General features: G+C 39.4%; 1 protein-coding gene across 2 annotated transcripts in view; it reads left to right on the forward strand.

The window, feature by feature from the left end:
* Window positions 1-799: 799 nt before the first annotated feature.
* Window positions 800-26,515, forward strand: part of ACOT12 (acyl-CoA thioesterase 12) — a 31,965-nt gene continuing 6,249 nt past the window's right edge. Inside the window, exons 1-10 of one of the 2 annotated variants that reach the window (XM_089512624.1) lie at window positions 800-932; window positions 7,321-7,390; window positions 11,271-11,331; window positions 12,464-12,565; window positions 15,514-15,649; window positions 18,218-18,374; window positions 21,792-21,911; window positions 23,900-24,050; window positions 24,552-24,607; window positions 25,904-25,967. In XM_089512624.1, the coding sequence (XP_089368750.1) occupies window positions 815-932; window positions 7,321-7,390; window positions 11,271-11,331; window positions 12,464-12,565; window positions 15,514-15,649; window positions 18,218-18,374; window positions 21,792-21,911; window positions 23,900-24,050; window positions 24,552-24,607; window positions 25,904-25,967 (1,035 nt within the window). In that variant the 5' untranslated portion in view covers window positions 800-814. The remainder of the gene's footprint in view (window positions 933-7,320; window positions 7,391-11,270; window positions 11,332-12,463; window positions 12,566-15,513; window positions 15,650-18,217; window positions 18,375-21,791; window positions 21,912-23,899; window positions 24,051-24,551; window positions 24,608-25,903; window positions 25,968-26,515) is intronic. The other variant, XM_089512634.1, reaches the window with a different exon arrangement.

Below are 26,515 nucleotides of genomic sequence, written 5' to 3' on the forward strand. Positions count from 1 at the left end.
AATATAATCATAATCATAGTAGTAGTAGTATTGGGAGAAAGGTGGGAATAGAAGAAGAGGAAGAAAAGTAGCAGTAGTGTTGGAGAAAAGGTGGGATATAAGTAAATAGAAGAAAGGAAGAAGTAGTAGTATTGGGGGGATAGGTGGGATATAAATAAATATAATAATAATAATAATAATAATAATGAGGAGGAGGAGGAGGAGCAGAAGAAGAAGTATTGGGGAAAGGTGGGATATAAGTAAATAGAAGAAAAAGCAGTAGTAGTATTGTGAGAAGGGCATGATTTAAGTAAACAATACTAAGGAAGGAGAAGTAGTAGTAGTAGTATTGGGAGAAAGGTGAGGTGTAAGTAAATAGAAAAAGAAGTAGTAGTACTAATAGTATTGGGAGAAAGGCAGGAAATAAATACGAGGAGGAGGAGGAGGAGGAGGAGAAGTAGTTGTTGTAGCAACTCGTTTGTAAAACCAAAAGGGGGTGTTGTTGTGAAGGACCGTTTTAAATAGGGCAAAGATGAAGAAGAGATGCAGCCAGAGCTGAGGGAAACAGGGCGGAGGGAGAAGGTCCTCCTGAGATGGAGAGAGCCTTCCTTCCTTCCTTCCTATTCAGGGAGGGCCTGAATGGCTCCGCTCTGAGGAGAACCAGGGCGCCGCCCAAGATTGCGCCCCTGGAGCGAATGATCATGCCACCTTCGCCCAGCAGCCAAGGCCGCTGTTAGCCCGAGGGAGGGAGGGAGGGAGGGAAGGGGCGGGAATGCAAAGGCGAGTCTCCCTGGAGGGAATAAAACGGGGCACTGAGGAGGGAGAAGAGGCGAGCATGGCGGGGGCGCAGGTGCACATGAGCCAGGCCATCTTCCCCGCCCACGCCGACCACCTGGGGCTCCTCAGCGCCGGGCAGCTGCTCAAGTGGATCGACACCGCCGCCTGCCTGGCTGGTAAGGGCTCCCTCCTTCTCCTCCTCCTCCTCCTTCCCAGTGGCTTTCCATCTTCTTCAGCCTCTGGCTCTCCAGAGGGTCCCAAGAGAGGGCCTCCCTTTGGAGCATGATTGGGGAGAGGACACAGTGACGCCTCCCAGACCCTTCACCATTTCAGTCGCCCTCCTTTGGACACATGGCTCCAGTTCCTCAATCTCCTTTCTGAATTGTGGCGCCCAGAACTGGACACAATATTCTAGGTGGGGCCTGACCAGAGCAGAATATAGTGGCACTGTTACTTCCCTTGATCTAGACACTATACTTCTATTGATGCAGCCTAAAATAGCATTGGCCTTGTTAGCTGCTGCATCACACTCTTGGCTCATGAATTCATAATGAGCTTTTCATTTGGCCATGGCCCTCCATTTTTTCCTTCTTGGATGTACAGGTCATTTCATGTCATTTATTACAGCAAATAGCCAACATAATAAAAAAATTAATACAAAAAAAACCCCCATGCACCTCCATTTTTTTCTCAAATGTCCAGATCATTTCATTTCATTTATTGTGATAAATAACCAGCATAAAAAAATTAAAATAATACAAATATTACAAAAACTCAGTATAATACATACATTTTAAAACCACTTCAGTCATCATAAAAGGAAGTCATGGCAGGTTGAATAACCAGATATTTAACAATGTTGTTTTTTGAATGTCCTACGTGTTGCAGTGCCTTGTCCTCTTTATTATTATTAAATTATTATTATATTTATACAGAAAAGGTACATTAAAACAGAATTACATTATTAGAATATTAAAACCAATTACATGTTAAAAGAATAAAAACAGTTTAAAGGGTTGTTGTTGTTATACTTATAATCATATGTCCTTTGCAGTTATGCAACCCTGCTTCAAGTGGACTCTGACTATAAGGGCTCTTATCATATATGGCTTTCTCTGGAAGGTTTATTCAGAGGTTGCTTGCCCTTGACTTTCCCTGAGGCTGAAAGAGTGTGACTTTTGTCCCAGTGAGTTTCCATGGCTGAGCATGATTTGTATCCTGATCTCCTGGAGTCTTCATCCAGCGCTGATAGAAATAAAATATTCTTATTTCTTCAGAAACTTACATTTTTGGTTGACTTCATTACCATTCTCATAGCAAGGTTTGTCAAAACAATTGCAGATAGTTTTCTCTTTGAAGTTCTGTCTGAAATGTCAGATAATCTAGCATTGTTAAAGTCCTTTTTGACTTATGGTGACCCTAAGGCGAACCTGTCTTTGGGTTTCCTTGGCAAGACTTGTTCAGAGGGCGTATGCCACGGCCATCCTCTGAGGCTGAGAAAGTGTGACCTGCCTAAGTCACCCGGTGGGTTTTCATGGCTGAACTGGAATTTGAACCTTTCTCTCCAGAGTCATAGTCCACACTACTCAACACTACATCATGCAGACTCCTATATTTATGGCAAGGAACACCCCCCCCCCAATCAGCTGGAGTTCAGGAAAGTCATCTTTTGGACTACAATGGCCAAAGTCCCCTGGCCTTCTTGGCCACTGCATATAAGGGCAGGAGACTTCCCTGTCTCATTAGAAAAGTAGAAAAACACATAGGGAGGAACAACTAAGAGTCGTGGAGGATCCTGGAAGACTGTGAGCCAGAGCAGTTTGACTCCACTTTAGCTGTCATGGCTCAGTGCTATGGAATTCTGGGATTTGCAGTTTTGCAAGGTGTTTAGTCTTCTCTGTCAGAGAGCCCTGGTGCCACAACAAACTACAGATCCCAGAATTTGGGATGTATTGCAGTTTATCGCTATCTTGAAACAAATAAAATGTAATTCTGTGTGATTTATGTATCTGAAGATAATGCCTCTGAATGGCTCCACTGTGCCTTTATTGTCAGAACATCAGTGCTTGGCAAGATGTGTGTTCTGGATTGTAACTCCCAGGATACACCGCCAGCATGGCCAGTATTTCACGCTATCTGGGAGATTATGGGAGTTTTAGCCCAAAAGGTAACTTACCCAGGCTTTACACAATGTTTCTGTAAGGCAGGAAAGGGTTTTAAGCCATATTCTATGCCAGTATGTCTCAACCAGGCTTCCCATCAACCGTAGGGTTCCATCAGAGGTCACCAGGGATTTCATGAAAGGTTGTGATTTCATAGAATCATAGAATCATAGAGTTGGAAGAGACCGCAAGGGCCATCCAGTCCAACCCCCTGCCATGCAGGAAATCCAAATCAAAGCATCCCTGACAGATGGCCTTCCAGCCTCTGTTTAAAGACCTCCAAGGAAGGAGACTCTATCACCCTCCGAGGGAGTGCATTCCACTGTCGAACAGCCCTTACTGTCAGGAAGTTCCTCCTAATGTTCAGGTGGAATCTCTTTTCCTGTAGCTTGCATCCATTGTTCCGGGTCCTGTTCTCTGGAGCAGCAGAAAACAAGCTTGCTCCCTCTTCAACATGACATCCTTTCAAATATTTAAACAGGGCTATCATATCACCTCTTAACCTTCTTTTCTCCAGGCTAAACATCCCCAGCTCCCTAAGTCGTTCCTCATAGGGCATGGTTTCCAGACCCTTCACCATTTTTGTCGCCCTCCTTTGGACATGCTCCAGTTTCTCAATGTCCTTTCTGAATTGTGGTGCCCAGAACTGGACACAATATTCCAGGTGGGGCCTGACCAAAGCAGAATACAGTGGCACTATTACAGTACTTCTCTTGATCTAGACACTATACTTCTATTGATGCAGCCTAAAATTGCATTGGCCTTTTTAGCTGCCACATCACACTGTTGACTCATGTTCAACTTGTGGTCTACTTGGACTCCTAGATCCCTTTCACACGTAGTTTCATTCAGCCAGGTGTCCCCCATCCTATATCTGTGCATTTTATTTTTCCGCCCTAAGTGCAATACCTTACATTTCTCTGTGTTTCATTTTGTTAGTTTTGGCCCAGCTTTCTAGTCTATTCAGGTCATTTTGAATCTTGATCCTGTCCTCTGGAGTATTAGCTATCCCTCCTAATTTGGTGTCATCTGCAAATTTGATAAGTATGCTCCCAATTCTGTCATCCAGGTCATTGATAAAGATTTTGAATAGCACTGGGCCCAGGACAGAGCCCTGTGGGACCCCACTGGTCACTTCTCGCCAGGATGAAAAGGAGCCATTGTTGAACACCCTTTGGGTTCGGCCGGTTAACCAGTTACAAATCCATGTAACTGTTACCTTGTCTAGTCCACATTTTACAAGCTTGTTTGCAAGAATGTCATGGGAAACCTTATAAATAAAGAAATAAATTTGAGCTATAGAAACAGTAATTTTTATGCAGAAGGACGCTGAGACGTATGATAAGGTTGGGAATGGCTATTATGGGTATTTTAGGTACAGTCAGACACAGATTCTTTATCCATGGATTCAACCATCCACTGCTTGAATACACACACACATACACACACAGCCCAAAAAGCAAACTTTGTTTTTGCCATTTTATATAAGGGACACCATTTCACTAAGCCTTTGCATTTCATGGGACTTGAACATCCACAGATCTTGGTATCCATGGTTGGCCCTGGACCAAACTCTAGAGGATACCAAGGTCCCTCTGTACATACATAGAACTAGAATTGGGAGTCACTTGGACTCTGGTCAGTAGAAGCCCAGCATCTGGTCTTGTGTTTTGCATCATGCATTTGCCTGTGCAGTTTTCTGTGAGTGTATACCAGAGAATGACTGAACATATACATTCTGCCTGCCTCTGAGTTAGTTGGTCTGTGGAGATTACTGTAGTGCTGACAGCTGCTAGATGACATTCCATTGTTAAATTGCTTGCTTCTTGCTAATTTAGTCAGGAACAACAGGTTGATACTCCCTCATTGGTACTTAAACAATAAATATTGTTTTCTTGAACAAATAGTTTGTATGCACGGGTAGGACTTAGTTCAGTGTTGCAGGGAGTGAGTGTGTAGGAGCAAAATAGGTGATTTCAATCTGAGGTGTAAATGGTGATAGTTAGGAGTTTTTCAGGTGGAGACAGATGAAACCATGGCATCATTGTGGTGCAATTTGCTCTCTTTCATGATCCAACCTGCTTTCAGTAGTTGTAAGTAAATACATTTTTGTTTCCAGTGCTTTCTTTCCATCCCATTTACTTATTCATTTAACACATTTTACTACACTTTTCACCCAGAGTGGCTTATAAATATCAAATGCAAGACAGTCTCGTTCTACATATTTACAATCTAAAATACATGACACAAAAGGAAAAGGGACCGGGGGGGGGGGGAGCAAATTCAGACCTTGCTTTCAAAGTTTAGCAGTACATTATAAGTCTAGCGCTGGTTATAAAGTCCATCAGTGATTACAGTGTTTAGTGGGTATTAAATTTCGTTCATCACTGCTACATTCCTCAAGCCATAGAGCTGGATTTAAGCACAGTGGAAGGGCTGATGCTTCTCCCTCTTCTAGTTGGTAGCTAAAAGGGAGTTGGAGGGAGGGAGGCTAGCTCTTAGCTGCAGCTCTGTTAAGGCATGATTCTTGTTTTGTTCCTTCAATCCGTCTCTGATTTATGGTGACCCTAAGGGTACCTTGTCATGAGGTTTTCTTGGCAAAACTTGTTCAGAGGAAGTTTCTCTGAGGCTGTGGGAGTGTGATTTCCCCAAGGTCACTCAATGGGTTTCCATTTGAACCCTGGTCTCCCGAATTACAGTACAACAGCCAAGCCACTATACCATGCTGGCTCTCTTAAGGCATGATAAAGAAGGCCTAAATGTTCCTTCCTTTCCCTCTGATGATGTGGACGTTGGAGGGACATGAACCCTCAATCGGACCCAGCCACAGTTGTGTGTTCGATTGACTGACCAATGACTGACGAACTGTGGTTTTTCCTCCTCTTTACAAAGGAGACTAAACCATTTGTATTTTTCACTAGGGATATGTGGAGCTTTGTGGCTTCCCACTGGACTGGTTGTGATTTGGCTCCGCTCCGTGTCTGTATCCAGTTTCAAAAGATCCCTCATTCTCACTATAAAAGGGGATTTTTTTTAATGCCAGTTGAATCACTTTTTATTTTTTCACCCTCATTTAGTTTGTGCCGCTTGAAGCCGGGGATGGGGGAAGCTGGTGATGAAGCACAAGCCGGGGGGGGGGGGGGGGCAGAGCCAAGGCCGACAGGAACAGCGAGGAGGCTGGCAGCGGGAGAGAGTTGAGGCCGGTGGGGACAGCAAGGAGGCCAGTGTGGGGAAAGCCAGGGCTGGCAGGGTCGAAGGCAAGGTCGCAGGACCCAGGAGGAGGAGGACAGGGGACACTTTTTTTTTGGGGGGGGGGGGAAATAAAACTAATCAAAAAATTGATAGATTTGTCAAGCAACTACTTGCCTTGGCAAGCTTGACCAATCTATTGATATTTCAATTAGTTTTATATATTTAAAAACCAAAAAGCCAGCATCCCTTTGCCATTTGTCCCGACAGAATGAATCGCTTCTGATGTGGCGTTCCCACTTATTGGACACGCGTCAGAAGCAATTCTTCCGAATAGAACCACCAAAAATGTGCTATCAGAAAAACCCACTTTTTCCCTTTTGCCCCGCTTTATTGCAACAGAATTCGATCGAATAAGGATCGAGTTCGATTCCCAGTGGGAACGAAGGTCGATTTGCGATTCACTTTAAATTGTAGTGGGAACGACCCCTAGGATATTTGTGTGTGTGTGTGTGTGTGTGTGTGTGTGTGTTTTAAAGGAAAGCCAGGAAGGTCTAGAACAGGACTATGTAAGGGAGGTACATTTCTGGGTCATTTGGAACAGATCAGCAAGAAGTCTTAACTATTTTATAATAGCACCAACCAAATGTCTCCCTTCCACCTCAGTTTAAGCTACTGAAAGGCAATGGATTTTTATGTTGAAAGTTTGAGAGTCCCACCTGCACACAGTGGTTCTGACTTGGATTGAGGCCACACATGCTTGTGTGTCTATGTGTCTTCAAGTCATCTGTCAACTTATGGAGGCTTTATGAATATAAAATGAAAATGATCCTAAACTTTACATTACATGTTTTAATTGGTGGCACAGAGAAATCATCTACCTTAGGAAGAAGGGTATAATTTATTTGATTATTAAATGAAATTCTGGTGTTGGGGCTGGATATGCACTCATTGGGAAGCTACAGCTATCGCTAGTTGACCAGTTGTTAGCACCATGATTACAACACGGCGAAATACTAAAACATGGCAAAACAGACATATGATAAGGGTGTGCCATTTTTGTAAGGAAACTTTATATATAAAGTTGGCCTGAAAAAAATAATGAAACATGTCAGACTTAAAGTCAAATACATACTGGGGGAGGTTGCCTGATGCCTGTAACTGTCCTTTTCTCTCACTTCTCTTCTCTTCTCTTCTTCTTTCTTCTTTGAAGCTGAGAAACATGCTGGCCTTCCCTGTGTGACAGCATCAGTGGATGACATACAGTTTGAAGAAACTGCCAGGTACCACTTTCCATAGTTGTTATTAAACCTTACCATAGCCTTTTTTCACATTTAAGAGCAATTAACTAGTACAGATAACACTGGAAATAGTAGTTAGTGAGTCTATGAAACACAATTCATCACTAAAATGTGCCTGCTAAGATATAAATCCACACAAAAAGTCATGAATATTTTCCACTGTGTCTGCATTCAACTCTGGTTACTTTTGACCTGATAAACATAGTCCAGAAGATTATGCAGGACTAGTGATCTTTGCTACTTCCAGAAGTTAATAAAGCATTTGCTGTAAGCATTTAATCATTGATACAAGTTGTTCTATTTCCTAGAACTGACAAAAAAAAGTACACAATAAAGCAGTTGTAAATTGGTATTTTCTTTCCTTTGATTTCATGGAATTGCAAGGAGATCAAGAATGAAATCTTTTCTCAGTTCTCCTGAAATAAGGATGTTTCTTTCTTTCCTTCTGAAAATGGATTATATGACAATTGTTTGTCTTTATTTTTAATGTGAGAAAAATATCTGACAGCAGTCATAATTAATTCTAATATTCATTGATTTTGAAAATCAAGATACCATCTATCTATAAAAGTGTCTCCCAAAGAATGGCAAATATTAGCTTGTGCAAGATATTAGACAGTTTGTTTTTGCAAACCATCAAAGATATATGTGGGACATAACTGAGTACAAATATGTGTGGATGTTTCACAGCTATGCAAGGCAAGGTTTCTCTTCTTGCATTTACTTCTGATATGAAGCAATGATGCATCTACAGAGATAAGTACCACTTATAATCTGAGTGTTATGTTAACCATTGACATTTCACACAAAGATTGCAGTCTTATATAATTTGAGAATAAGCCGTATTGAATGCAGCTGGACTTTCTTTTCAGTAAATAAGCCTTAACAAGCCTTACATTGTGCTGGTCTGCTGTACAAGAATCCTTAGTGTTACCATGGCACAAGCCCTGATCCAGTAGGGTCAGCATGATAACTACACAGGCATACAAATGTAACATTCCGGGTTTTTTTAAAAAAAATTATGCTACTATCAGTAGATAAACTATAGCTTGTGTTCCTTGCTTGTCCCTCACAGCCAAACTGCATGCAAATTACAGTATGACCCCCGTATCTGCAGAGGGTACATTCCTGGACTTACTATGGAAACGTGAAACTGCAGATAATAGCAAACTCTATTGAAATAAGTGACAACTGGGGGAAGTTGACCATAGAGTCATGCTGGAGAACCTAGAGATTCCTATAACACCTCTGTAGTCATTTATAGGTCCTCCAGCACGACTCTGTGATCAACTTCCACTGGATCCATACCATAGAATCATGCTGGTGGACCTAGAAAATGCCTAGAGAAAACAGGGCAGGGCCTTAACATGACAGATGAGGATGTTTTTAACCCTTTTGCAAAGGAAGAAAAGCCCTTTGTTGAAGTGAATACAGACTGACCTCCATCTGAACCAGAACTAAAGAGCTAAAACTTACCTCTCTGCCACTCCACTCCACTGCCACTGTCCCAATCCAGATCATGTTCCTTATAGGAAAAAGAACAGGCATGGAAAAAGAGCAGGCATAGCTGAATGCTGCATACAAAAAGTAATGTGTAATTTGGTTGTAAGATAGTTAGAACATCCATCTGGAATAACTTTAAAAGCTCCTGTTTATATATAATATCTATTTTTGGTTTCTTTGGAGAATGAAATTTCCACTTAAGCAGTCTGAGGAAATATTTAAAAATATTTGCTATTCTGTTCTTGCCTGGTGTGAATTAAGAATCAATATCTGTTTTACATATATTTGTATTTTAAATTATTTCCCCTCTTTTTGTGTTTTCTTCATGTCTCTTTAACTGAAAGCTTGCAGTCTGCCACATTTCAAGAGCTCCTCATGAGTTACAAATGGGAGTGCAATGGTCTGTGACACAGCAGTGTTCCCTGAATTCCAATTCCCAGCACTTGTGTTAAGAATAAATGGCTTTCATGGTACCTTTGAATAGTAGCAGTGGGACCAAGTAGTGTGCTTCCTATATATAAATAGAATTATTAACTATGGATGAAGTATCACTGATGAGATAGGGACTGATGTAATAGGAGTGTTTATATACAGTTCTGATAATGTGCATAGTCCAGAGCAAGGTCTCGCAGTTCTAGAGAATGAGAGCAGATTATCAAGCTGAGCAAGTGCTCATATCAGGGAAATGCTTTGAAAATAAGACATCCCTCACAAGATTAGAAGAATCAGCACAATATGAGGGAGAGAATGTAACTCAGTGGCAGAAAAGATACATTGCTCACCAAAGGTCCCAGTTTCAGTCACCAGTATTGCCAGGCAAGATGAGGAAGACCCCTGTCTGAAACCCTGGAGATCAGTTGTCAGTCAATGTAGGGGTTTTTTCATCAGCTTGACCAAAGGTTTGATTCTTTATAAGGTAGCTTTCTGTTCATAATGGCTTTGATGGATTCACTGGCATGCAAAGTTTTGAGGCTCAACATCTGACATCTCTGGCTAAAAGGATCAGGTAGTAGGTTACATGGGTCTTTGGCTTTGCCCAAGACCCTAATAACTGTTGCCTGCTAAATTAGACAATACAAAGATAGACAAGTCAAGCCTAGTATGAATGCACATACGATACTAACAAAACTACCACAGTATCAAAAGTCACACCTGTGTATATAACTCACCTATTATTTGGTGGTGATTTGAGGGGGCTCTGTTGTGAAACCTATGGGGATCTGTAAGGTGAAGGAGGTGTTGAAAGTGCAGATCCATGATTTTCAAGAGTTCAGCCCATGGAAGCAGATTTCATGATGATTTGTCTGGCAAATGAAATTCTGTGTCCAAATTATCCAAAAATATGCTTAACTGTACACTCAGTAAGTGTGGACTGTGATGTCTCTTTCTGTTCCTCTGGGCTTCATCATCTACTGTTTGTTGACCTCTTCCAATTCTTGTGTCACTCCACTTAAGTGGTGGCTGGCAGCTTTTGTGACAGTGGAATCTATTATGGGGCCAGCCAGCGTTTCAAAGGCACTCCAGGACTGCATCCACACTGCAGAAATAATCCAGGTTGGCACCACTTTAAATGCCATGCCTTTATGTTATGGGGTTTAAAGTTCAGGCTAAATCGCAGAATGGATTTACTGCCCTCTGACATGGAAGCAGCTGTTTGCTGCTGTTCTTACATCTTCTACCCTCTTTATTGCTTCATTTTCTTCTCCCTCCTGTGTCCTCTCCTTCACTTTTTTCCTTTGCTCTCCTGTAACTCTGTCACCCATAGTTGCTGTGTCCTCCCCTCTCCCCTGGTTGCTTTCAGATCTGTCCCCTTGGCAAGCTACCAGGCATTAGCATTGATTAAAATGGTTCCTTTTCATACTTTTTACATGATGATTGGTCATCTTCAGAGTAAAGCACCAGCCTCCACCATGTCTTTTTCCTAGGAAGGGATAGGAAAGAGCCTTGCAAATGCAGAGGTGCCCATGGCACTGCTGTGCTTGTGATACCCTGCTGCTTTCTCTTTCTCTATGCAAGTCCAAAGCAGTCTAATACTTGTTCAGCAGCATGGCAGTAAGCATAGGCTGATAAGCACCATTACTTTGAAAGTCCCTATGCAGTCAGAATGTACTTTGCTTCTACCAAATCTGCTGGTCTTCTCTGTGGTATTAATGGTCGATCTGTAGTTGTAAAGATTGTTGTTGTTATTAACTTTATTTAAGCCTTATCATTTTGCAGAACTGAGACTCAAGGCACCTTACAAAATTAAAGCAGATACAATACTTTTAAAACCAAAGATCAGTAATAAAATGTATTTAAACTATCAATATCATACTCTTAACGTTCTAACAGATGAAAATATGTTTTTTGTTCTTAATAGAGTTGGACAAATTATTAGCCTTAATGCAAAGGTAAATCGGGCATTCACTACCAGTATGGAGGTAAGAAACTACATTTCTAAAAATGTGATTTGTTTTCAGTGGATAGAAGGTTTGGGCAACTACCCTGGGTTATGGGGCATGCTTGCCCTTTATGCTTCCAGCTACGATGAACCAGTTTATATCATAGTGAATTTTAAATGTTTGTAGTCTTTATGATCAAAATATTTTGTTGACATAATTTGTAAGAGAGGTGAGCATAGACATTGAAGTAAAATCCCATAAATATCTCCTGGCTTTTGTAGGCAGTTGATTGTCACATTTTATGGGATTTTGACTTGTACATTCTTGCATAATTGTGTGCTATCCACTCCATATGCTATATAGGCTAGGATAGACTTGCTATCAGGGTTGGGGGGAAAAAGCTTTTTAAAGAAGTTTTTTATTTGTTTGTTTGTTTAAACTGTTTTGGGGGATGTTGTTTTGTTTAAACCAATTTTTTTGCTTTAATGTGTAGGACTACACCAATATAGGAGTAAATCAGAAAATTAAGTAGCAAAATGCAGTTCAGATGTTATGACCACTATCTTAAATACTATTTGTTCTTTAAAATCTGCTCTTTTAAAGCAAATTGTTTCGGGTGAATTTATGTTAATTCAAAGATTTGTTTCTGAATGGCATTTCTCACACAATAAAATAAGTGATTAAAAAAGAAGCAACTGACATTGGATACTGGTCTAACAATGAATAAATGCCAATAAACGGTTAATGTTAAAATGTTTAAATACAAGCTGTAATTGTTGTTCCAGTAAGAAGGTTGGAAAATAGTAATAATACCTAAACTTTTTGAAAAAAAATATGAATAATCATTTAAAAAAAATAGGTGTGTATGTGTTTTTTTTTAATTGATTTAAACTAACTGGTTTAAACCAGCCATTTTTCTTTACAAAGAAAAGTGTATTCCAAATATGCATTTAAAATGCCTGTGTGCTCTAGCAATGAGAAAGAAAACCTATGAAAGGAGGAAATTTATAGTGCAGTCTGAAGCTGAAATCTCAAAGCTGGATGGTTTTACTTGACAAGTATCAAGGCAAAGTTTGACTATTCAATAGAGGAGGTGTTTTCATTACATAAACTTGTTATTGAGTAAGTTAACTACCTGGAATCCCAAAGTTCTGTTGTTATCTTTACATAGGTTGGTGTAAAAGTTACATTACAGGATCCCCTTACTGATGTTCAGAAACTAATTAGTGTGGCATTCTCTACGTATGTGGCAAGACCACGCTGTGATGAAAAGGTAATACATTTCTTCTTCTTGAGGAAGAAAAAGGAGAATGGAAGAAGTGATGCAGAGATAGTTGTAAGGAGGGTAAAAGAAGTGGAAGAAGGTGACAGAAAGAAAAGGATAGATGGGATAGAGAAACTGTTATGAGTTGAAAAGTGAGAAAGAAGGAAGTTTAAGTTAAATATAAGGAAGGATGTGGGTTTAGAAAAAGAGGCGAAGAGGTCAAGACAGGTTTTGGAGAGGAAATATAAAAGAAAAAGTAAGAGGTCAAGGTATGAATGAGGAAAGAAGGAAAAGAAGCATCACTACAGTCTCTCAAAAGGAAGACAATAGTTGTAATTTAAAAATGCAAGTATCTTCTTCATCCTGGATTTGTTTTATGTAACGACTTTTGATATATATTATTTGTTTTCATGTTTTCTTTTCGTTCTGCTGACACTGACATGTTTTCTTCTTTTTGATGTCAAAGTGTATGGAAAATGTGATAGTTTGGATTATGTTTTTTAAATTTTAATTTGTTTAATAAAAATTTATGTAAAAAATTCTGGATCACCTTAACAATTTAACAGACATGTTAAAAATTGTATTGACATCAAATTTGGTGTGCAAACAATTATTAGCATTGCATGTGTGTTAAAAGGCTCACATGTACACCTACTTTATAGCGACAACAAAAATATAAAACTATCAGTTCTGCGCTGCAATGTACACATCCATGATCTCTTAAACTCAAATTACTGATGATGGCCAGTTAAATCTTCTGGCTGACAGAACACCTTCTACTAGTAGGACAGAGACAGCAACATTGCTATGCAGCCCCTCAGAATAGGCTTTGAAGGACTTGAGAACCCTCTGTCACAACATAAGTGCTATTTTGGATCGGATGAAAATATCTAGTCTAACATTCTGTTCACTTTATAGCCAACTGGTTGTACAAATGGGAAGACTGCCAACAGGACACAAGTTCAACTGCATTCCCACTCTCATCTTGCACTCCAAAGCAATTGGTAAATAGAGGCATACTGCCTCTAATACTAGGGGTGACACATAGTTTCCCTGACAGATTGCCATTGGTGGCCCCATCCTCCATGAATTTATCCATGCTACTTTTAAAGTCATTTAAGTTGACCATTCTAACTAATTTTCTGTTAGTGAATTCCACAGCTTGCCCTGTGTGCATGTTCTAAATCTCTCACCATGTAACTTCAGTAGATAACCCTGGGTCCTAGTTTTAAGAGAGGGGGAAACTCTCTCATGGCCCTGGAGACTTGAATTTCCTTTAGAGTAGCCAGGCATTCCTGTACTACCTCTGTACCTATTCTGTACTGCATTTTCCCTATTGTACCATCTGCTCCATTTTTACCAAGATTATTTATTTTTATTTATTTGGAGTACAGGTTAAGCACTGTTTCCTTTTGGAAGAAGACCGAGAAAAAGAAGGTGTTAGTTTTGCCTTTTCTGTGTCCCCTGTTAGCATTTCTCCATATTCTCAATGCAGCGGCCCAACCCTTTCTTCGTTCTTCCTTTTGCTATGGACACAACAACAAAAAAAAGTCCTTTTCATTATTTTTAACCTCTCTAGCAAGCTTGAGCTCATTCTAAATTTTACTTTTTCTGACTTTCTCCCTACACAAGTTGGCTATTTGAATTCCTCCTTGGTGGTTCATCCCTTTTCCACTTCTTTTCCACTTCTTGTACATGCCCTTTTAAATCTTAGCTCAGTTAAAGGTTATTTAGGCATCCTTCCTGATTTCTTTATATGCTTCTTATCTTTCCTCCTCATTGGAACTGTTTGAAATTGTGCTTTCAGTATTTTACTTTTAAGAAACTCCCATCCATCATGAACTCCTTTCTTTTTTAGTCTTCCTGAATATGGGATCACACCCAGTATTTCCTTAAGTTCACTGAAATCAGCTTTCCTAAAGTCTGGAATGCATGTCTGTCTATAGCAATAGCAGCTTCATTTATATACCACTTCCTGCTGCACTAAGCAGTCTCTAAGCAGTTTACAACTGTAAGCTAATTGCCCCAACAAGCTGGGTACTCATTTTACCAACCTTGGAAGGATGCTAGGTTGAGTTGACCCTGAGCCCCTGGCTGGGATTAAACGGACAACTTTGTGGTTTGTGAGTGAGTGGCTGCAGCACCACTGTGTTTGGCTTCTCTTTTCTACTGTATAACAAACTGCAGGAGAACATGGTCACTCCCACTTAAGGATCCTTCCATTTCCATTGGACAAGCAAGGTAGACAGGCAACAATGGGATCAGCTATTTTAGATCTGAAACTAAACAACAGTGATGACCTTTTTAATGGGGTGGAAATGGAAGGATCGTTAAGTGGGAGTGACCATGTTCTCCTGCAGTTTGTTATACAGCAGAAAAGAGAAGCCAAGCATAGTGGTGCTGCAGCCACTCACTTACAGACCACAAGGAATTCATTGGACCTTGAATTAATGGCAGAGTTTGACTTCCAACAAATATCAGGATAGTTGAAATCCCCCACTTATACTGCATCTCTCCTTTCTGAATGTGTGGTCATCCTTGTTCCAGGAAGGCATCATTCAATTCCTCAGTCTGTCTTGGAGACCTGTACATCCCTGTTGTTTCTCGCCCCCTTAGTTTTTACATAGGTCATTGTATGGGAAGTAATTGTCGCAGCATTAGTGCGTTTAGCACAAGACAATCTTATGTTTCCAGTTTTGTTTTCCAAAAGAGTTTTTGAAAAAGCTAACACAACTTCCTCATTTCTTTTTGTACATTCAGAAGACAGCAGCAATAAGATAATCTGTAATATATGAGAATATATACATCAAGATGTTACTTGGCAAGCACCTTTTTTGTGTAGCATGAATTTAGCTTCATATAAAAGTAACAGAATACACTCCAGACATTACTCTTGTTAAATAGGTTCAAAGTAGAATTTTACTCTCACTTAAAACCATTTTTAACATCATATTCAGGTTGTCTTAAAACAAGTAAAACTTCTCACTACACAAGATTTCATGGAGCACAACCTGGCTGCTGAAAGAAGGAAGATCCGGTTGGGTCATGGAGATGTACTTAAAAATCTTATGGAAGAATATGGCATAGATGATGGTAAAGCAAACTCATTCCTGAATATTCCTCCCTCTCCCAAGAAATGAGGAATTTCAAGGACAGCACTAGGCAGGTTGGATTACTTTAGGAGTGTAAGGCACTTTAGGACCCAGGCAGTGTTATTTCTGGTGAGGGGCGTCACCAGAGGGAGGGTGTGGGAGGTTCACACTAAGTGTGGGGGTGACACTACTGCTCCCCAAACATCAACCTTCTGGCAGAAATGGGATGTGGTGTTTGCCTGAGTCTCCTTAAAATGTTCAAGAGATGGTGTGAGTGGGGCAAAGCTCAGCAGGAGGTGAAAGGAAAAGCCCTGAATTTAAAAACTTTTTTAATTCTAAAAAATTAAATTTATTTTTAATTTTTTAAAATTATTTTTTATTCTAAATTTTTCTTTAAAAACATCACATCTTACCAAATTCTCATTTTAACCACATGAAACAGTGTACATGTAAATACATTTAGGCTGTGCATATGGGATTGTAATTTAAATGTATAATTTTAATTTTGCTAATGGTTTATGTCACAGCTGTTGCCATTACATTCAGGGATATACAGGAAGTACAATTTATGATTAACATTAGTTCTAAAAACATTACTAAGGATTCTGTAAGGTTTAGTTTGGGAGGAAAACCCACTGGGTGACGCCAACCCTAGTGACACCACTGTTTCTAGTCTGTAGTTATCACCCAATGTTCTTATATTATTTGCCTCTCTTTCTCTGTCTTTGGCTTTCTGAAACCATGGTCATACTGACTGGGAAACCCTGGGAATTGTGCTCTGAAAAAATTACGTTCCCAAGCTTTGGGGTTTTTTTTCCTCTCTCTCTCTCTCTCTCTCCTAAGTGTTAATCTGTTGTAGGATTTTGGATACTGGGCCAACAGAATTTCATACATTTTTGATTCCATACATCTAAGTTCTCTACCTTGAAAAATGTTTTGAATTCATAGATTCATAGGTTTAACAAAACATCCAGGGGTAGCTGTGTTGGCCCTATAGCTATGTTGGCCCAAACAATGGCGCAGGACAGACCATCCCAAAAGGGCGGCCTGCTGGCGCCCTTTTTCCCTTCAGAGGGACACCGCAGCCATCAGAACCAATGGCGCACTCGTGACGTAATGGACATGCTGTGAAATGCGTCCGCTATGGCAAAATGGCAGCGCCCATGTACACGGGGCGCAGCCATTAGTCCGCCACCCACACATACTAGAGTTAGAGACAGTTGGTGCGCGGTCCCTAACCCTAGAATTGGCAGCGGTACAACACTTTGAGACCGTCTGTCCCATGCCAATGATACCATTATTAGGCCAATCAAAATGCACAGTTACATGTTGCAAGCTTTCAAGGTCACACTGGCTTATTCCTCAGGAGAAAAAAATGAAGATGTTAGTCATAGGCCTGCATTTTGCTGTTTCTAATGGACATTAAATTTATTGGACTTGGAGAATCTCCCAGTAACCACATGGCCAAAGGAGGAGGTGCCAGCCTGCAAATAGCCCTCCCTACCATCTGAACTAAGACTAGAAACAGCGAAATGCAGGCCTATGACTAACATCTTCGTTTTTTTTCTCCTGTTTGTTTTAACACCTTGCCTGATGAAGAAGCCAGAGTGACTTCGAAAGCTTGCAACATATAATTGTGCATTTTGGTTGATCCAATAAGGGTATTATTGTTTGGATGTCATAGGTTTGGAGTAGCTGAAATCAAGACTTATGGTATAATATTTCATTTCTGCTTAGAACTTTACCACACATGGGAAAAATCGGGGGTTTAAATGGGCATTATCCAGTGATATTCCTGCGATCGCAGTGAAGATTTCACACACATCATAATTAAAGATGACTTATCCCAGGAATAACCAGCAACAAATCATTCACAGGGAAAAGTTGATTTCCCAAAGCATAATATGATGAAAAATAGCTCATGTGCTTTCTGTTCCTCTCTTTAAAAATATACAGCCACAGGTTGCACTGGGTCACTCTTAACAGGAACAAAAAGCAAGCAGGATGAAATTAGTTGGTATTAACAGAACATCTCCCTAAATAACTATACAGTTCATGAAGAAGTCACAAGGTGGAATTTGAATTTATCTTCTAAATACGAATTCTACAACTAGATAAATAGGTTCAAAGTACAAAGCATTCAGGTGTATCCAAACGGCAACACTGGGATTGTAAAACAGATCTATCTGGGGCAAAAGCCAAACACCAGGTCATATGACAGATTGTAATGACCAGCATGTGAAAAACCCCTTTTCTATAGTTACCTCTACTTCCTTGGTGGCAGCTCCCTCTTTCTATGTCTGAATGGATTTGTAATCAAAGGTTATACTCCAAAGTGTACGTTATTAGCAGGGTACACCAATTAGTTTCTCATTAAAACTGTCTTGTGCTCTTCTAAATGTAGCCTTAACATTATAGAATTTTTCTTGTGGGATAAAGACCTTACAAACTCTTAACTATATTAGGCATATTGATTTCAGAATGAAGATGCTAAAATAAGAGAGTCAAGAAGTGCTGTTTGGTTAGCGGTTTTTCTGATATCTTCAACTACTTCTTTTATACATTTTAGGCCAAATGTGCAATCAAGAGGAAGATGCAGTTTCCACAGATCTTACTCATGTGCAGAGCATTGAACTTGTCTTGCCACCTCATGCCAATCATCAAGGAAATACATTTGGTGGCCAAATTATGGCTTGGATGGAGACAGTGGCTGCTATTTCAGCAAGGTATCATTATTCTTTTTTTGGCAGGGAAATTCAGTGTTCTTCTGTGACAGATATTGCTGGACAAATCTAGTGGGTAATGCAAGCCTTTTTTTGTCTACTACTTTAATGTTCATCTAATCATGCAGAGAATTCCATCATCCTCCTTTTGCTTGGTACATGTAGCTCTCTCTTTTTCTGTATGTGAGACATGAATTTCTATTAGAATTCCCTTCACACACCAGTGGGCCTGATTCATTGCTAGGATGCTGGATGTGTCATCCCCATTCATTATTCATGTAGCTTTGATTTGTAACCTGAACTTATACCAATAATAACTGGGTTTGCTTTGTTGCAAGACAAACATCTCATTTTATTAAAATTGCAAATCTGTCACAGGTTTTACACAGTCATGACCTGAGTGATAGTATTTATGTGAAAGCATACCTTTCATATATTTGTGTCTATAAATGTTTCCCCTCCCAAGATAAAACTGGTCCAACAAAATGTGTTGTTGTTGTCATTACTCAGTTGTAAAAAAAAGAAACATATATCAAATTGCAATATTTCCTTTTTATAGTTAAAAGTGATGAGCCTAATCTGCCAGGTTAAAATTATTGGAATGTTGTTGAAACAGTGCTAAATGGTGACAGAGGCTTGTCCATTCTGCTTGACAAGTAACTGACCTTGCTACAAAGATTTTGTAAAACAAGGCACAATTAGATTTGACCTTTGCAGGTGCCAGTTAGAGTTGCTATGGCCACAGACTTACAAGGAATAAAAATGAGGTTCACTTTTTTTAAAAAAGCGGCTCTCAGAGAACAAACTGAATAAATGCTCAGGATGGTTTTTCTAAAATTTAAATCCTCTTCTTTTTAATCCTCCTTTTCTAAAGTTTATATTCTTGTGCTAACCAAGACGCATAATTGATGGAACCAGCAGACACCCACTAGAATGAGACCTGGTCTTTTCTTTCAAGTATATTATACTACCATCTGTAAAAGCATGAAAAGTTTAACCTTTCTAATAAAATGCTATCTGTTTAGAAACCAATCACAACAGTTAAAAAAGATTGCAAACTTCATCTAACTCTCTCCCCTCCATTCTTGACTTTAATCTGCTTGTGTCTTTATTGTGAGTATTGCAAATGAGATATTTAGCAATTTAAATAGGAGGAGCAAATTATTCCTAATGAAAAACCAAAGTAATTTGAATGCATTATAAAGATGTACGATTCAATTAATTAGAAACAGATAATTGTGCACGCTTAACAATTCTGGTACATCATGAAGGGTAATTGAGTTAAGGCTGAGGATAAATAGTAGTCCAAAACAGTATACTATCTCAGAGCTAAACAAAAGTTGGAGAGGAATTTTACACTGACACTACCACCTATACTACAATAAAAGATTGCCTAGATCTCAGCAACATTTTTTAGGAGCTACATACTATTAAAATAAATTTACTGGAGGATTTAGCAAATTTCTCACATATAAAGGAATGCAGTCTGTGGGTATTTTTTTTAAAAAAAAGATATTTCTCTGTTCACATATAATTAGGTGGATGCTATTGACAAGAATCTTATTGGTGTACTACACTAGTGGCTGCACTTTTTCCAAGGTCGTACAGTAATTGTGAGAGAGGCCAGGCAAACTCTGCTGACACTGCACAACCTTTTATCTACTCCCTTACCTCCTTATGGTCTCTGCACAGTGGCCTTTTTCCTCCTATCACCACTGCCTGGATGTGAGGGCAATTTGGCTGCGACATCTGTCACTCCATTGATCGCCAGGGTTGATTCAGCTAATCTGGTTGCCTAGGCAAGTGTCCCCTTCCTCCCTCACTGCTCCCTCCTGAAGCTGCGTGCTCGGTGGAAGAGGACAACCATCCCAGATAGAAGGAGTGTACCATTCTTCAGTCAAGGGTATACAATAGCTGCACTCCCCTGCTAAAACCTCCAAACAAGAACAATTTCTAATTAATTGCCCATAGTTACATTCCACTTTGGGTCTAGTAATGTAAATTTTTAAAATATGTAGAATAAAACCGTGTCAGTGTCTTCTCCCATGTGTACAGCGCTGGGAAGTAATAAGGTAAAATAACTAGTTCCCTGTAATTAATGCTTCTCCTGTAATGATGGAATATTTACATTAAATTGCAAGCTGTAACAATGAAGGGTAGCTTCACCTTTTTGTTCTGCAAGTGTAACTTTTTAATAACTTGTATAGATAAAGAGGTTTGCCTTCACAAAACGTGTGCCTTCATGAAATAGTGGGGGAAGAATATTGTCTGTTTCAAGTGTTGGCTGGTGTTCTAGTCTGTGCTGGTGCCTCCTGCTTTTTTGTGGGTGTTTAAAGACAAAGGGGAACAGGAGAAAAATGTGTTTTGTACCAAGGACCAGAAGCTTGTATGATTCAGATGTCTGATTTTTAAACTAGATAAAAGGCAAAATTCTCAAAATTTCTTTGAGAAAAAGAAAAGGAAAGATAAAAAGTTTTTTTTTAAAAAAAATAGCTATATGACTAGAACCACCATCAGAACTGAATAATAACCGCCAGGCAATACAGCAAGGGTTTTGGACAGACATTACAAATGTATTTATTGGAGTTAGAATGGCCACAACTTTGTTGGTTATAGTTGTTTGAGCTTCGGCACATCATAGACCAATGATTTATGCACTGGTCTTTTGAGTCTTGACTGCACTTGCAGCTGCCTGTTGGGAACCTGAAGGATGACAGTAAACAGGAACCTCAGAGGCATCTGCGTATTGTGTTTTTCCTCGTGTAGAGATAAGACAGGGCAGCCAAAAAATGGGGCATGCCCCTTGATATCTTCCTCCCCAAAATCCCTCCAGGGCATCCTCAAAGTGAGGACACAGAAATGTAGACCTCATCTCCCTACAAATTAATCTAGTCCAGTATCAAAATTTCAAACCCCTAAATTAGGACAAGGAGTTGTAGAAGAAGGAGCAAGTTACCAAAAACAGTAAAAGGTAACATTAATCATCATACCAGGGAGGGATGGTTACAAAAAGGTGCCTGGTCAGCAGCATGTTTCCTGGCTGAAACCAGGGGTGGCCTGTCCACCAACTGGGTAATGGGCCCCGGATTAGCTGGACATTGGGAGTGATAGGCAAAGAGTCTGTGCTCAGTGGAAGAGCAACAAGGAAGGACATGCCACCAAGCAGAGAAGATGTCACCATCCCTGCATCTTCATTCTTCCTTCACAGCCAGGAAATAAGTCTGGATTTTTATTGGATCTCTAAAGGTTGCCATTTTTATTTCAGAGCTTTTAATAAAATCAGAATTAGATTTAAACACGGAATTTATGATTTGTATAGATCGTGTCTTTTTTGAAACATTGACTAGTCACATTGATATGAACAAAAAAAGAGATGATATACATTTTATTCTGTTTTTCCTTACTCCTGTTTCAATTCAGTCGCCTGTGTCATATGCATCCAACTTTGAAATCCGTAGATATGTTTAAATTTCATGGACCTTCAACTGTTGGCGACCGGCTAGTTTTCAATGCTATAGTTAACAATACTTTCGAAAAAAGGTAAAAAAAATCTCCTTTTATATACTTAACTGTGTAGCATTGCCCTGAATGATTTTGATTTTAAAACTGTTTCATCTTATCATAGTGCAGTAATAATATAAAAATTAAAATATGTTTTTAAAATGATGTGTTAAAAACATACTATTCAGATTACTGTTATCCATATATATAGTACTATAGATCATAGTCTCTGATCTGCAGGTACTATTATTATTATTGACCACTTCCTCACTAACATCAGTGTTCTGCTTCTGCATTTTCATTTTAAAAACCTCTAGCACCATCATTTTAACACAATTTAATCTACTACACTGAGGCTTTCATACTTTGTCATACTCATACACATCGTAAGGCAATATAATTTATTGGATAAGAGGATAATTCTTGGTAAAGTAGAAGGCAATAGGAAAAGAGGAAACCTGCATTACAAGTGGCTTGATTCAATCAAGGAAGCCACAGCCTTGAGTTTGCAAGATCTGAGCAAGGCGATCGATGAGCAGTCAGTCAGCCAGTCAGTCAACCTTTTTTAGGCATACAACAACAACATACATTTACAATAAAACTTCAGGATCGTTATTAAAATTTAAGACATAATCTTGTTGCCTCTACCAGAAAATTGGCCATTAGCCTGGTAATATGCAGGTTCCGATCTTCCAATAAGTATTCCACTGATAACCTGATGAGCAGGGATCTTTGAGGTCTCTCAATCATAGGGTCACCATACGTCATAGTTAACTTGATAGCAAATAACAATAAAAACAAATATAATGATAGTATTTAGGGAACTCAAGAGAAGATCCAATGGTAAACTTCAATTGGTTGAACAGTGAATTCCAGTAGAATGGGAGGGGAAGTAATACCTCTCTCCTTTCAAACCCCCGTACAAAGGGGGACAGGAGAATTGGAGAACTGGTTTTCAGGCAGTGCAGAAAGGTACAGGGAAAGAAGTTCTGGAAGTTCACAAGTGTACTGAATTTAACCTTTAGCTATCGTCTTCAAGGCTGTAGAGTTGATATGGAGTCTTACCACTTGCTAAACACCACAACATATTGTATTCCAGTGACTTAAATTCTGATGGTTTTTTTTTTAAAGAAAATAGGCGACCCATATGACATGTGCTTCTATGTACTGATAGTACATATTCTGTATTAATATTGAATAATATTGGTGTTGATATCATAGACCTACGATGAAAGCCTTGTACAGATTTACAATGAAATAAGTTCCTGGATTCAATAAGACATATTCCCGAGCAAGAGTACATAGAATTACTATCTAGAAATAATATTTCCTGTTTTTTTTCAAAAGTACCTATTATTACTATTAACATTTGTTAATGTTATTGATACCCACATTCCCCCAAAACTTGAACTCTTCATGGCTTAAAAATTGGAATGCAATGCAACATAATTATAACTACTCTGTATAATATTGTGATTTAAAAATCATAGATAAGGAGAAAGGCTCCCAGAACAATCGGTTGCTCAGTGAAGGAAATCCAAATCTAAAACATCCCAGTCCACTGACCATCCAGAATTTTCTTTTGAAGACTTCCAATAAAAGAAAGCCTATTATTCCTCTATATGGTTAGCTTCATTGTTGAAACTACCCATATCACTAAAAAGCTTCCCCTAATAGTCAGAGGAGGTCTTCTAGTAATTTCAAGGCAGCTGGTGCTTGTCCTGCCCTTTAGGCAAATGTTTAGCAACATTTGTATGGCAGCCTTTTAGGTGTTTGAAAAGTGCTATCAAGTCCTCTTCTCTTCATATTATGTCAACCTTTCCTTGTAGTACTTGTTTTCCACAAGCGTTTTTGAACTACAACTTCCTAAAAAACCACACCTGCTATGGCCATGCTAGCTAGAAATTCAGGGAACTGCAGTCCAAAAAAAGTAGTTTTAAAGTTTGCTTTTCCACTGTTGACTTGTAATGCCCAATTGGAGATTGCTAAACTTTGGTTTGTAAATTCACTAAATGCTATTCTTTCAGTATTGAGGTTGGTGTTCGTGTTGAAGCTTACAACTGTGAGGAATGGGGGAAAGGTCAACCACGGCATATTAACAGTGCTTTTCTAATTTTCAATATTTTAAACGAACATGGAGAATCTCTTACTGTTCCCAGAGTGAGACCCTCAACAAAGGTGAGCTCTTTTTAACAGCATGGGTTGAAGGTAGACTCTGCCACATTATTGATTTATAAATGTTAGATTAATTATCTAGCAACAAAAATGGGCTTTAAACATTTTAAGGCAAATGTCTTCTCATTTCAGCCACTTGTTCTAAAATGCTTTGGGTTGATCTTTTTTAAATCTGGAAAGTGATTATTTAAGTCATGTCTGTAAATTACTGTGTCATTCCCAGGTGAAAGATCTTATAATAGTTGTCTGATTCTAGGCCAGAGCAGAGTTATGCTTTTCAGATTGCTTTGTAGTAAATGTACATGTTTTATTTTGTGGGCCATCTTCATCTAAGATTTTTTTTTAACCAGCAAAGTTGCATTATACTCTTGAAAACTTCTCATGTAGAATCTGTTAGTTAAACTGAGATTTAAATAAAATACCAATATATTTAATTTGGAAAGTGTTGTTAAAATACATGAATTATAATGAATCTTGTCTTTTTCTTGCTTGCTCACTGTGAAGGATGGTTTAAGAAGATACCATGGAGCTATTGCACGTAAGAAAATTAGATTAACCAGGTATAATAATTTCAAAAGATAAAAGATATTTCAGATACTATTAACTGAGAAAGTTATGCTATTTCTCTGCTGATATAGTGCTGACCATGTTTAATTTATGAAAATGCTCACCTCATGATAAAATCCACGTGTGCTGTATAAGCACATGGGCGTCTTACAAACCGCTGTTTAGTACGCGCTCCACGTGTACTAGGGTTAGAAAGAGGCGTGCTAGGGTTAGGAAGGGTCTTACCTTCCTAACCGGCCCCGTCCCTAGTACGCGCGGAGCACGTAGTAAATAATAATAATAATAATAAATTTTATTTCTACCCCGCCCTTCCATAGGTATGATCAGGGCGGCTTACAAGATTATTAAAACATTCCAGTACAAGATAAAAAATACAATATAACAGTTAAAAACAAATGGCGGCGCCCATCCATACAGGCACAGCAGAAGTGACGCCGTGAGTGTGCGCCTTGCGCCTCCACTTCCAGGTGCCAAGAAGAAGCACCATTTCGGCGCTTCTTTTTAGCTGCGCCGGGAAGCCTCGCGGTCTGGCCGCTGGGGCTTCTCGGCGCAGCTAATGGCGGCGGCGGCAGACCACCCGCTTTTGGGCGGTCTGTAACGCACCATGGTTTTAAAATTGTTTCAGCTTCTTTTAACATGTGAAATGGTATTTTAGTTTATTTAAATTTTTCTTCACAGTTTTAATTTTTTTATATTGTTTCATTGTAGGCTGCCCTGCAATCCTATAATAGAGGATAAGATACTAATATTTTTATATAAATGGATAGGAATGCAAGTCAAATCAATTTGATATCTATCCACATAGTATAAATTCAGAAACTTACTCCTTCATACAGAATGGTAGTTAAAGGGAATGAAGAGTGCTGTCATGGAGCAGATGCACTGGTGGCTTTCCACCAATGTAAACAGTGGAATTCAGGAAAGATGCAATGAGACATTGTCCGCCTATTTGCTGCAGCCTATGCACCCCAAAGATGCCCTTTAGAGAACTGGGATGTCTTTGAAGCTAAGACCAGCTGAGACACTGAGGGAATGAGTTTCTTCTTTGATGGTGCAAGAGCTCCAGTCTATTGAATGTTGGCTGGGCAGCACCCACTGGCTTTCCCAAACCTTCACAACTTGTGGTGACTTGTTTATTAATTTTGTGAAAGAAGCCTAGAACAAGAATAATTTGATGTTTGGTTTAGGATTGCCACATTCTTGCCTAAAGATGAACATTTAAATATTCCACAATCTGGTGATTTCCTTAGTTTTCTTTTTGCCTTCTTTCCACATGGTATCAACTTCAGGAAATACCATCTCTTGAAGAAGGAAGACAGTTGCATCCCTGAATTCTGGGATGGAAGCAACAAAGTAAGATTTATAGTGGGATGGGAATTGTGTTGTTGGACTGCAATTCCCAGCAGCTCATCATAGTCAATGGTGAGAATACTGGGAGTTGCAGTCCTCAAATCATTTTTATTTTAGCATTTTCATGTGTATATCCTCCATGCAAAACATTTAGGTTATGACTAACAGTGACATAATCTACATTAGACAATGTTCTACCAGGAGAATTGACACTGCTAGTAGATTTAAATCCTTCTCCCATCTGCTGTGTTCTGGAGAACTTGGAAACACTGAGGAGTAGATTTACAGGGTCAAGGGTGGAACTATAACATATTGGATAAGATCCCACATTGGGAGATATAGCTGTGATGACTGAGCTGCATTATCACAGCTACGTCTCCTTATGCTGCCCCAAAACCCTACCTTTTCAGCTGCACAGCTCCATCAATAGAAGGGTTTTTAAGGTTCTGGAGAGCAGAGTAGTATACGATGACACCTCCAGCCCTCTCCCACCACTGAGGGGCTTTACTACAGGCAGACATACTGCTGCCTGTCGCAAAGCACCTTCCTTC

Source organism: Sceloporus occidentalis, unplaced genomic scaffold (genome assembly GCF_023333645.1).
Source record: "Sceloporus occidentalis isolate IW3139 unplaced genomic scaffold, rSceOcc1.0.p SCAF_1, whole genome shotgun sequence".
In the NCBI taxonomy this organism is placed as follows: domain Eukaryota; kingdom Metazoa; phylum Chordata; class Lepidosauria; order Squamata; family Phrynosomatidae; genus Sceloporus; species Sceloporus occidentalis.